At 40.1% G+C, this 12,403-nt stretch overlaps 1 protein-coding gene across 8 annotated transcripts in view; it reads left to right on the top strand.

The window, feature by feature from the left end:
- The window catches only part of PHF8 (PHD finger protein 8), a 97,832-nt gene continuing 85,429 nt past the window's right edge, over nt 1–12,403 (top strand). Inside the window, exons 1-2 of one of the 8 annotated variants that reach the window (XM_070783798.1) lie at nt 1–398; nt 1,600–1,789. In XM_070783798.1, coding sequence (XP_070639899.1) covers nt 1,692–1,789 — 98 coding nt within the window. In that variant the 5' untranslated portion in view covers nt 1–398; nt 1,600–1,691. Of the gene's footprint in view, nt 399–489; nt 1,790–12,403 lie in introns of those variants that run through there. The other 7 variants (XM_070783795.1, XM_070783800.1, XM_070783797.1 and 4 more) reach the window with 7 other exon arrangements.

Genomic DNA, 12,403 nt, shown 5'->3' with positions numbered 1-12,403 from the left:
GGGTCGCCTCCCCACGGCGGTGCCGCCACTCTCAACATGGTAGCTGTTTACCCCGTGTTTCTCCTGCCCTCTCCGCCCCAACTTCCTCGTTGTTTTGAATAAACTTTATTGACTACTCCGAATTACCTACCACCGCCGCTGAGCATCTCCCAGCGACTTTCCGGACTGCTTTTCTCCAACCCGGCCGCCGGTTCGTCTCTTTCTTCGTTGGTTTGCTCACGGCAATCTCCTTCCAGCCCAGCGACGCCGCCGCTAGCCCGTTCATTGGGCGGCCGCCGGACTAGGCCCGAGCCGAGGGCTCCAGTAGGCCCTAACGGCCGGGCCCGAGGCAGAGCTGTGGAGAAAGCTGCCCTGAAGCACCGCCGGGCGGCCAGCGAGACCCAGCGGGTGGTTCGAGGGTAAGGCGAGCGAGGTTCGCCGCGTTGCCGTGACGATCCCACAATTCGGCGCGCGCAGCCTGTGGGGCCGGAACTGCCGGCCGAGCCTCCCGCTGAGAGAGGCGCTGAGCCGCTCCAGAGCGAGCCTGGCCGCTGGCAGTTCGGTAGGACTGAGCTGCGCGGGCTTGAAGACTCTCTGCAGCTTTACGGATGAGGAGGTCCCTGTAGGGTTCGGGACCGAAGACGCTCTTGTCAGGTTTGGGGCATGAGGAGGTTCCTGTCAGTTTGGGAGGCGTGAGGAGATTCTCCTAAGTTTCTGGGGCTGGAAGGATATTCCTGTCACTTTGGGATCTGTGATGAGATACCTGTCAGTTTTAAGGGGGCAGAGGAGTCTTGGTCAGTTTGAGGAGGCTGTGAGGATATGTCTGCCAATTTCAGGGCTGTGGGAGGAAAATCCTCACTTGGTTGCGGAGTGTGAGGAAATTCTAGTCAGTTTCAGGGGTTTTGAAGTGAACTATTTGAGTTTCTGGGGTGCAACAGAAGCCTGTCAGCTTTGAAGTAGTGGGTGAGCTGATCAGTTTTGGGGTTGAGATTTATTTCAGTTGTTGGGGTGATGAGACTCCCGTCTGGTCGTGGATGGAATAATTTTGAAAGTGAAGGAGCAGATAATTTAAACTCTCAGAACACGACCCCAGAACTGTGATTTTAGTTGGGCGCCTAGTCTTGTCTCCCTCGTTCCTGAAGGCATGGAGGTAATTTTCGAGTAATCTGAGGACTTCCAGGGATCCCTATTCTCTCTGTCTTGTTGCCTTTATTTTTGGAGTGAGAGAAGGGGCTTTTTCTATACCCCCAGCCTCATCCTCTAGGCTGTCGTTTGCGTCATAATAAAGAGAGCCCTGGGAAGCAGCGTTGCTAACAAGGAGAGGTTGCAGTGAGAGATTAAAGGAGCTTCCTGAAAAGGCGTCAGATCTTTCCCTGAAATCCGGAAAGAAGTTATCACTGACGCAGGGGGCTGAAGGAGGTAAGGAGGGGAAATAAAGCTACGAGAGCAGAGCGCTGTTCTTTATTTGTTAAAGCGGCCCATGGACTTTCTCCAGTTGCCCCCTACAGCCCCAACCAGCTGTGTTGCATCCCGGCGGCAGCGGTAACTGTCCATTTGAGAGCTGAGGGTTGGTACCCTGGGGGACCTGATTCACTCTGTAAAAGTGTCGTTTGTGCCCAGCTTTGGTCCAGAGGGGACGCGTGCTGCCGCCTCCTGCTCCTTTTGAAGCTAAGATCCTGGCCCACTGCAGAACACTCCAAGGCCTGGTGAAGATGGCTTCAGTACCAGTGTATTGCCTCTGTCGGCTGCCTTATGATGTGACCCGCTTCATGATCGAGTGTGACATGTGCCAGGACTGGTTTCATGGCAGGTAAGGAGGGCAGGGCATCCTGGACAGGGTGCAGTGGCCAGGTGCTCACTGGCTTGCTCCTTTCTCAACTCTGGTTCAGGTTCCTCCTCAGAAACTTAATTTCCCCTCTCTCCACTACAGTTAGGTCCAACCCACCCCAAGACACAGGTTCTTACATCCCTCCTTGTAGATTATGGCCTAGCTTAACATTGACATTTGGTTTCTCCTCTTTTTTCTTTTCCTATATATATTTCTATTTTGAACCCTTCTTCTATTTTGTATTTTTTTTCTTAGAAAAATACTTTCTTTTCAGTTACAAAGAATGTATCATCTTTGTATTCTGGTAATTTTGTTTTTCCTCAGAGGCTGGCTTTGGGAGAGACTGTACTGCATTTTTGAGATATTTGAGTCCAACAAACATGGATTTGAGTTGTGGTTTTGCAGCTTACTATCAGAGTGACCTTGGACAAGTTGCTTTGCTTCTCTGAGTCTCTTTGTCTTCAGGCAGACAGAGTGTTTTCTTTATCTATTAGATAAAATATATCTAATACAGCCTTCCTCTTTATTTAAAGCATTTTTGCACGCACCTAGTAAATGGAGGCAGAAATGCAATAGCATTTTATTTCTAGTTTTACCTGCAGAACCATCCAGGTAAATTGAATTAAGCAGAGGAGATATTGGGTAAAACAGTAGGAGTAAAACCACTAATGAAATCCCTCCAGGTAACCATGTGTGCACATAAGCACCTGTCACCCAGGATTCCAGAAAGGTTAGTGTCTGGAATAAACCTGTACTATTATCCCATTATTGGGACTTATGTCAGCTCTGGAAAGAAAACCATGCAAGGATTTGTACATTGGAGTACAACAAAACAGTATATGGCGCCCTCCTGCTGTTGCATGTTGTTAGGTTCTAGAATTTTCAGTTATCAGTCTTTTTCAAAGGGAAGCTTCACAGAGGCTCTAGTGACCTGCCAATGCAGGAGACAGAGGAGACGTGGGTTCAATCCCTGGGTCAGGAAGATACCCTGGAGGAGGAAATGGTAACCCACTCCAGTATTCTTGCCTGGAAAATCCTATGGACAGAGGAGCCTGGCAGGGTACAGTCCATGGGGTCAAAAAGAGTCGGACATGACTTAGTGACTGACCACATGTGCACTTTCCGAAGGAGGTGTTTCTGTTACCACACCCAAGACCAAACTGAAGGTTTTGGTACTGGTAAAATTCTACTCTTAGCAAGGACTGTCCCATGCAGCACATCTAAATTCATATTCAGCTGATCTTTGTTGAGTATTTACTGTGTGCCAGGTGCAGAGTTCTATTTACTGCCTCATATTATTTCATTTAAGAGGGGACAGACCTAGATGATGGGGCATTTTTCTTTCCCCTGGAAATAAATGGGGATTAAGATGTCTTTCAGAAAAAAAAAAAAGATGTCTTTCAGGATTCCTGGTATCTTTGCTAGTGCTAATCAAGTCACTCCTCTGCTTAAAATTCTTTCAGTGATCCTCCTACATAATAAAAATCAGTCTCTTTTGTGTGACAGACAAAACCTTTTGTGATATACTTGTTCAGTCTCATTTACCACCACTCCTCCTCCCTTGTTCTTTATATCCCAGAAAGACTGAACTACTTATAGTTCTGGGGAAATTTTATACTTCCTTATGCCTCTTTGTCTTTGCACATGCTATTCCCACTAATGTCCTTCCATTTACAACTCATAGCATACCTCTTTTGTAGAAGGCCTCCTTTTGGGTTCCCATGGCACTTTATGTATATTCTTATTGAAAGTAATTATTTCATCATATCATAGTTATAAATGTATTTTTGTCACTCACTAGCAAGAGCTACCTGAGGGCAGAGATGCAATCTTTTCATATTTGGTATCCTCAGAACCTAGTTCAATGCTAAACTTGTAATAGATGCTGAGTACATTTTTCAATGAACAAATGAATGAATCTTCTTGATTCATTGCCTGTGGGCCTTGCTTTGGATTGTGTAGGTTTAAACCTGAAAAGTGAACTTCTGCATGCAGTACAGAGACCCTAACTCTGCAGTGTGGGAACAGGAAATGGGAATGAATGCTTCCTGAGTGCTTATTGTGTGCCAGGCCCCATGACAGAGACTTGGCATACATTTATCTCATCTAATGCAAATCCAAGCCTGAAAGTTAGATATTTCGTTTTCAAATAATATTAAAAATTTTTCCCTGACTATATAAGTGAGACATGCTTTTTGTAGAAAATGCAGAAAAAGAATAAAAAAGGAAATAAAAATCATCCATGGGCCTTTTATCCAGCACAGTCTACTGTTTAATTTTTTGTTGCATTAACTCCCATTGTTTGACTTAGAATATAAATGTATATTTTATTGGGTTGGCCAAAAGATTCATTTGGGTTTTTCCATAACATCTTACAGAAAAACCTGAACCAATTTTTTTGGCCAACCCAATACAATGTGGGATTGTATTATAAACACCATTTTGTAACATGATTTTTATTCCTACTTAACATTATAAAGTTACGGTCATTAAATATTGATCTAAAGATGATTTCTGATATCCCATTATATATCTTTGTCATCAGTTACTCAGTCATTTCCTTTGAGGTTGGATACTTAGGTTGTTTCTACTTTTTTATATTATAAATAATACTATGATGTGAGGGAAACTTTAGGGTTTCTGGAAATGTTTGGCATTTTTATTTGGGTGCTCGTTGAAACAAAAGGGAAAACATTGTGGAAAGCATCTTTGCATGGTAGAGACCTGAAATTTATAAGGAATACCACTGAGACCTTTAAGAATTCCAAATTTACAATATGAAAATGTGTTTATGGGCCAGGCCCCTTCTTAATCACATTTCTGTGGTGAGTCCTGTGTTTCTGTGCACACCCTGACATAAGTTAACTGCCTTAATTTTTTTTTCCCATGAAAGAGACCAAAATTTTATCTCTTATCATGCTTTTCTATGGACTGCCAGAGAATAAGGAAGCCAGCTGAGAATCAGGTCCTTGGTGGGTGGCTGTTCTTGGTTACTAAGTGCATTGCACACATGCACACACATGCACACACAAACACATACATATACACACATCCTAGGCTCGTAATACTTTAGCATAATTGAAAATTACTAAATATTTTGCATTTTTCATGGTTGCCCACAATAGTTAAGCCCACAGATGCCTGTAGATGATATAAATCTGTTCATATCTCTGATGACTTACAAAGGCCAGATTTCTTAAAGTCTAGTTAGGGATTAGTAATGCCATGTTACTTCCTGGAAAGGTTATAACAAGGAAGATGACTATTCCATTTTGGTGGTGAGAATCTGGAACTCATGGAAGTTAAGTTACTCTTTGAGTCTGGATTTGAACTTAGAATTATCTGGCTTGAGACCAGGCTCTCAAAAGTGGAAAAAACAGTGGTATAGCTCCATTCCTCTATTGTAAGGGGCTGGATTTTGAAGAGCAGTTTGATTTGTAGAGAAGTGGTTCTCAAACTTTAGGGTGTATCAGAATCACTTGGAAGACCTCTAAAAAGATGAGATAGGTAGGCCCCACCCGCAGGATTTCTGATTCAGTATGTGAGTGGGAGCTACTCTCAGAACCACTGATTTAGAGCATTATTCTGTCTCAATTCTTTCCCATTCTGTGGAGTGTGACAGCTTCTGATATTGTGGGATGGGTGGGCTAACATATCATAACTGTACACTGTTGTTCTGAAAATGTGGTTCATTAACTGGAAATTTGTTAAAAATGTAAATTCTTGGGTTGGAAGCCAGCAGTCTATTTTTACAAACAGGTGGATTCTGATGTATCCTAACTTTTGAGAAACCTTGCTGTACACTAGTGGAGGAAGTTGGTTGGCAAGCATATATCTGGGCTTTGACAAAACCTCACTCCTGTACAGTTTTCCTGTCTATAAAGGAAGTATTGGTTGGCACATCCCCAACATGGTGGCTGTGGTGTGGACTCTTAAACTCTAGGGAAATTGGCACTGGCTTCAGATCTGGGTTCAAATTCTGACTGTGTTACTTTTTAGCAAAGGATTTCATCTCTGTAAAGCCTCAGTTTCCCCAAGAGAAGTTGTGATGATTTAAATAAAATGGTAATGACTATTGTTTATTGAGTACTAGCTAGTCTGCCAGTCATTATGCTAAATACTTTACTTATGAAACTCCAATACTTTGACCACCTGATGCGAAGAGCTGACTCATTTAACAAGACCCTGATGCTGGGAAAGATTGAGGTTAGGAGGAGAAGGGGACGATAGAGGATGAGATGGATGGAAGGCATCACCAACTCAATGGACATGGGTTTGGGTGGACTCTGGGAGTTGGTGATGGACAGGGAGGCCTGGCGTGCTTCAGTTCATGGGGTCACAAAGAGTTGGACACGACTGAGCAACTGAACTATCTTTAATCTTTTTTTTGAGTTTTAAAATTATCAGTTCAATTCATTCAATAGTTACCAGATCAGATCAGATCAGTCGCTCAGTCGTGTCCGACTTTGCGACCCCATGAATCGCAGCACACCAGGCCTCCCTGTCCATCACCAACTCCCAGAGTTCACTGAGACTCACGTCCATCGAGTCACTGATGCCATCCAGCCATCTCATCCTCTGTCGTCCCCTTCTCCTTCTGCCCCCAATCCCTCCCAGCATCAGAGTCTTTTCCAGTGAGTCAACTCTTCGCATGTGGTGGCCAAAGTACTGGAGTTTCAGCTTTAGCATCATTCCTTCCAAAGAAATCCCAGGGCTGATCTCCTTCAGAATGGACTGGTTGGATCTCCTTGCAGTCCAAGGGACTCTCAAGAGTCTTCTCCAACTCCACAGTTCAAAAGCATCAATTCTTCAGCGCTCACCTTTCTTCACAGTCCAACTCTCACATCCATACATGACCACTGGAAACACCATAGCCTTGACTAGACGGACCTTTGTTGGCAAAGTAATGTCTCTGCTTTTGAATATGCTATCTAGGTTGGTCATAACTTTGCTTCCAAGGAGTAAGCGTCTTTTAATTTCATGGCTGCAGTCACGATCTGCAGTGATTTTGGAGCCCCAAAAATAAAGTCTGACACTGTTTCCACTGTTTCCCCATCTATTTCCCATGAAGTGATGGGACCAGATGCCATGATCTTCGTTTTCTGAATGTTGAGCTTTAAGCCAACTTTTTCACTCTCCACTTTCACTTTCATCAAGAGGCTTTTCAGTTCCTCTTCACTTTCTGCCATAAGGGTGATGTTATCTGCATATCTGAGGTTATTGATATTTCTCCCGGCAGTCTTGATTCCAGCTTGTGTTTCTTCCAGTCCAGCATTTCTCATGATGTACTCTGCATATAAATTAAATAAACAGGGTGACAATATACAGCCTTGATGAACTCCTTTTCCTATTTGGAACCAGTCTGTTGTTCCATGTCCAGTTCTAACTGTTGCTTCCTGACCTGCATACAGATTTCTCAAGAGGCAGATCAGGTGGTCTGGTATTCCCATCTCTTTGAGAATTTTCCACAGTTTATTGTGATCCACACAGTCAAAGGCTTTGGCATAGTCCATAAAGCAGAAATAGATGTTTTTCTGGAACTCTCTTGCTTTTTCCATGATCCAGCGGATGTTGGCAAGTTGATCTCTGGTTCCTCTGCCTTTTCTAAAACCAGCTTGAACATCAGGAAGTTCAGGGTTCACATATTGCTGAAGCCTGGCTTGCAGAATTTTGAGCATTACTTTACTAGCGTGTGAGATGAGTGCAATTGTGCGTTAGTTTTAGCATTCTTTGGCATTGCCTTTCTTTGGGATTGCAATGAAAACTGACCTTTTCCAGTCCTGTGGCCACTGCTGAGTTTTCCAAATTTGCTGGCATATTGAGTGCAGCACTTTCACAGCATCATGTTTCAGGATTTGGAATAGCTCAACTGGAATTCCATCACCTCCACTAGCTTTGTTCGTAGTGATGCTTTCTAAGGCCCACTTGACTTCACATTCCAGGATGTCTGGCTCTAGGTGAGTGATCACACCATTGTGATTATCTGGGCCATGAAGATCTTTTTTGTACAGTTCTTCTGTGTATTCTTCCCATCTCTTCTTAATATCTTCTGCTTCTGTTAGGTCCATACCATTTCTGTCCTTTCTCGAGCCCATCTTTGCATGAAATGTTCCTTTGGTATCTCTGATTTTCTTGAAGAGATCCCTAGTCTTTCCCATTCTGTTGTTTTCCTTTATTTCTTTGCATTGATCGCCGAAGAAGGCTTTCTTATATCTTCTTGCTATTCTTTGGATCTCTGCATTCAGATGTTTATATCTTTCCTTTTCTCCTTTGCTTTTCACTTCTCTGCTTTTCACAGCTATTTGTAAGGCCTCCCCAGACAGCCATTTTGCTCTTTTGCATTTCTTTTCCATGGGGATGTTCCTTTGGTATCTCTTTTAACAGTTAAAGGACTATTTAAATTATCTATTTTATATAGGATATGTTGTGGTAGTTTGTGCTTTCCAAGGAATTGATTCATTTCTTCTAAGTTGTCAAATTTAGTGTGTACCATGGTTCATAATATTCCCTTATTATCCTTTTGATGTCTGCAGGCTGGCTCTGTGGTGACATCTCATTTCATTTCTGATATTGAAAATTTTTGTCTTCTTTTTTTCTTTTCAGACTTGCTATAGTTTTGTCAATTTTATTGATCTTTTCAGAGAGCAAGCTTTTTATTTCATTGAATTTCCCTATTATCTTTCTGTTTTCAGCTTTGCTGATTTCTACACTTTATTATTTCCTTCCTTCTGCTTGCTTTGGGTTCATTTTGCTCCTCTTAATGTCTTGAGGTGGGAGCTTAGGTTATTGATTTGAGACTTTTCCTGTATTCTAACATAAGTATTTAGTGCTATCAGTTTTCCTCTTAGTACTGATTTAGCCATGTCCCTCAAATTTTTAATGTTTTCCTTTTCATGTAGTTCACTCTAATTTTTAATTCGCTTAGGAACTTCGTGTTTGACCTGTGAATTGTATAGAAGTATGTTGTTTACTTTCCATGTGTTTGCAGATTTTCCTGTTATTCTGTTACTGATTTCTGGTTTGTTTCCACAGAATATACTCTGTACAATTTCAGTTCCTTTAAATTTACTGGATTTTGTTTTATGGCCCAGGATATGGTCTGTCTTGGTAGATGTTTCCATGGTCACTTGAGAAGAATGTATATCCTGCTGATGTTTGGAGGAGTTTTCTGTGAATGTTGATTTACCCCTGTTGGTTGATGTTGTTGCTAAATTCTCTGTCTTTGCTGATTTTATGTATAATTGTTCAGTCAGTTGTTGAGAAAGAGGTGAAGTGTCCAGGTATAACTGTCAAATTTTCTATTCTTCCTTTCAGTTTTTTCATTTGCCTCATATCTTACAGCTTTGTTGTTTGGTGCAGATGCATTTAGGAGTGCTGTGTCTTGGTGGATTGACCCTTTAATTATTATGTAATGTCCTCTGTCACTGGCAGTTTTCTTTGCATGGAAGTCCATTTTATAGGATATTAATATAGACATTAAAATAGCCACTCCTTTCTTTTGATTAATGGTTGCCTTATGTCTGTTTATATCCCTTTACTTTCACTTTACTTTTACTGACACCATTATATATAAAGTGAGTTTCTTGTAGACACATATAAGTTTGGAATTATTTTTTTCCACTCTGCTAATCTCTATAATTGGTATATTTAGACCATATATACTTAATGCAATTATTGATGTGTTAGGGCATAAGTTGGTAATTTTTTTGTTTTGTTTGTTTTCTCTGTTCATTCTGTTTTCTTTCTCCTGCCTTCCTTTGGGTTACTTAAATCTTTTCAATAATTCCGTTTTGATTTATCTATAATAAATTTAGATATAAATATATACATAAATAAATATAAATTTATCTATAATGTTTTTGAGTGGATCTCTTTGTATAGCTTTTTCAGTGCTTGTTCTAGGCATTGACATAATACATACATAACTTATCACAATCAACTGGTATAGACATTTTACTAGTTTGAGTGAAGAGTAGAAATCTTATTTTAAATTTCTTTATGCTCCCCTGCTATAGTTATCTTAAATATTTCATCTACATATGTTGAGAACCATATCATATAGTGGTATAATTTTTGCTTCAACTGTCAAATATGATGTAGAAAACTCAAGTGGAGAAGGAAAATACATTGTATGTACCCATATTTTCAGTCTTTCCCTTGTTCTGTCTTACTTCCTGGTGTTCTTAAGAGTCCTTTTATCATTTCCTTTCTGTTTAGAGAACATCCTTTACACATGCTTTTAGAATTGGCCTATTGGCAACAAATACTCTTAGTTTTCCTTCATATAAGAATGTCTTGATTTCCCTTGAATTGCTGAGGGGGTCTTTTCATTTGATATCAGATTCTAGGTTTCTAGTTCTTTTCAGCCCTTGAAAACTGTTGTGCTACTGTCTTTTGGCTGCCATGGTTTCTGATAAGAGAGCTTCTGTCATTTAAATTGGCATTCTCCTTTAGGAAATATCATTTTTCTCACTGATGTCAAGATTTTTTCTTTGTCTTTTTTATGTTCAGGAATTTGATTTTTTTTTTGGCTGTACCACATGGCTTGTGGGATCTTAGTTCCTGAACAAGGATCAAAGCTGGACCATGGCAATGAAAGCACTGAGTCCTAACCACTAGACCATCAAGGAGTTTCCTGATTATGCTATTTCTGAGTGTGGATTTCTTTGGGTTTGTTTTTTTAGTCTACAGGTTGCTAAAGCTCTGTTCATTTTTCTCTATTTTATTTCAGTTTTATTGAGATGTAATTGACATACAGTACTGTTTAAGGTATAGAGTATAATGATTACCACAATTAGGTATAGATACAATAACTATACCACAATAAGGTGTAGAATGAAATGATTACCACAATTAGTTTAGTTACCATCCACCATCTCATGTAAGTACAAAAAAGAAAGGAAAACTAAGCTTTTTGCTTGTGATGAGAACTTTTAGGAATTACTCTTAGCAATTTTCAAATATACCATGCAGCAGTGTTAACTATAGTCATCATGGTGTGCATTACGTCCTCAATACTTATATATCGTGTAACTGGAAGTTTGTACTTTTTGACTACCTTTATGCAATTCTCTTACCCCACCCCCGCCTCTGGAGGGTAACCACAAATCTCACTTTTTCTATGAGTTTGGGTTTTTTTTCCTAGATTTCATATATAATTGAGATCATAGAGTGGTCTTTGACTTATTTCACTTAGCATAATGCCTTCATGTATCTGTTGGCCATCTGTATGTCTTTGTGAAAATGTCTGTTCAGTTCGTCTGTTTACTTTTTCTTTTTTAATTGGATGATAGTTGCTTTACAATATTGTGTTGGTTTCTGCCATATATCAACACGAATCAGCCATAGGCATACACATGCCCCGTCCCTCCTACCTCCCACCCCATCCCAACCCTCTAGGTCATTACAAAACACCAGGTTTGAGCTCCCTGTGTCATACAGTAAATGCCCACTGGCTATCCATTTTACTTATGGTAAAGTACATATTTCAGTGCTCCTCTCCCAATTCATCCCACCCTCTCCTTTCCCACCTGTGTCCACAAGGCTGTTCTCTGTGTCTGCGTCTCTATGGCTGCACTACAAATAGGCTCATCAGTATCATCCTTCTAGATTCCATATATAGGCATTAATATACGATATTTGTTTTTCTCTTTCTGACTTCATTCTGTATAATATGCTCTAGGTTCATCCACCTCATTCAAACTGACTCAAATGTGTTCCTTTTTATGGCTAAGTAATATTCCATGGTATGTATATACCAGAGCTTCTTTATCCATTCATCTGTCAGTGGACATCTAGGTTGCTTCCATGTCCTAGCTATTGTAAATAGAGCTGCAGTGAACATGTGGTTACATGTGTCTTTATCAGTTTTGGTTTCCTCAGGGTATATGCCTAGTAGTAGGATTGCTAGGTTGTATGGTGGTTTTATTGCTACTTTTTTAAGGAATATCCATACTGTTCTCCATAGTGGCTATATCAGTTTACATTCCCACCAATAGTGCAAGAGGGTTCCCTTTTCTCCACACCATCTCCAGCATTTATTGTTTGTAGTTTTTGATGCTGGCCATTACAATGACATATTACCTCATTGTAGTTTTGATTTTCATTTCTCTAATAATGAGTGATGTTGAAAATCTTTTCATGTGTTTCATCTGCCCACTTTTTAACCAGGTTTTTTTTGCTATTGACCTGTAGGAGTTCTTAATTTTTTTGAATAATAACCCCTTATTTAATATATAACATATGATTTGCAAGTATTTTCTCCTGTTCCATAGGTTACCTTTTTATTTCTGCATAGCAGAAACTTTTTAGTTTGATGTGGCCAAACCAAATTTTTGATTTATTTTTGATATTACTTATTTTTGATTTTGTAACTTTGTGCTTTCAGTGTCACAGCCAAAAAATTATTGCCTAAGTTCCACATTAAGGACCTTTTTTCCTGTGTTTTCTTCTAGGAGTTACATGGTTTTTGATCTTACATTTAAATCTTTAATACATTTTGAGTTAATTTTTGTGAGTAATATAAGTCAGGGGTCTATTTTCATCCTTTTACATTTGGTTTTTTTTTTTTCTTTTTTTCTAATATAAATTTATTTA

This window comes from Bos indicus, chromosome X (assembly GCF_029378745.1).
Source record: "Bos indicus isolate NIAB-ARS_2022 breed Sahiwal x Tharparkar chromosome X, NIAB-ARS_B.indTharparkar_mat_pri_1.0, whole genome shotgun sequence".
Classification (NCBI taxonomy): Eukaryota; Metazoa; Chordata; class Mammalia; order Artiodactyla; family Bovidae; genus Bos; species Bos indicus.
This window is presented reverse-complemented; position numbering and strand designations above follow the sequence as displayed.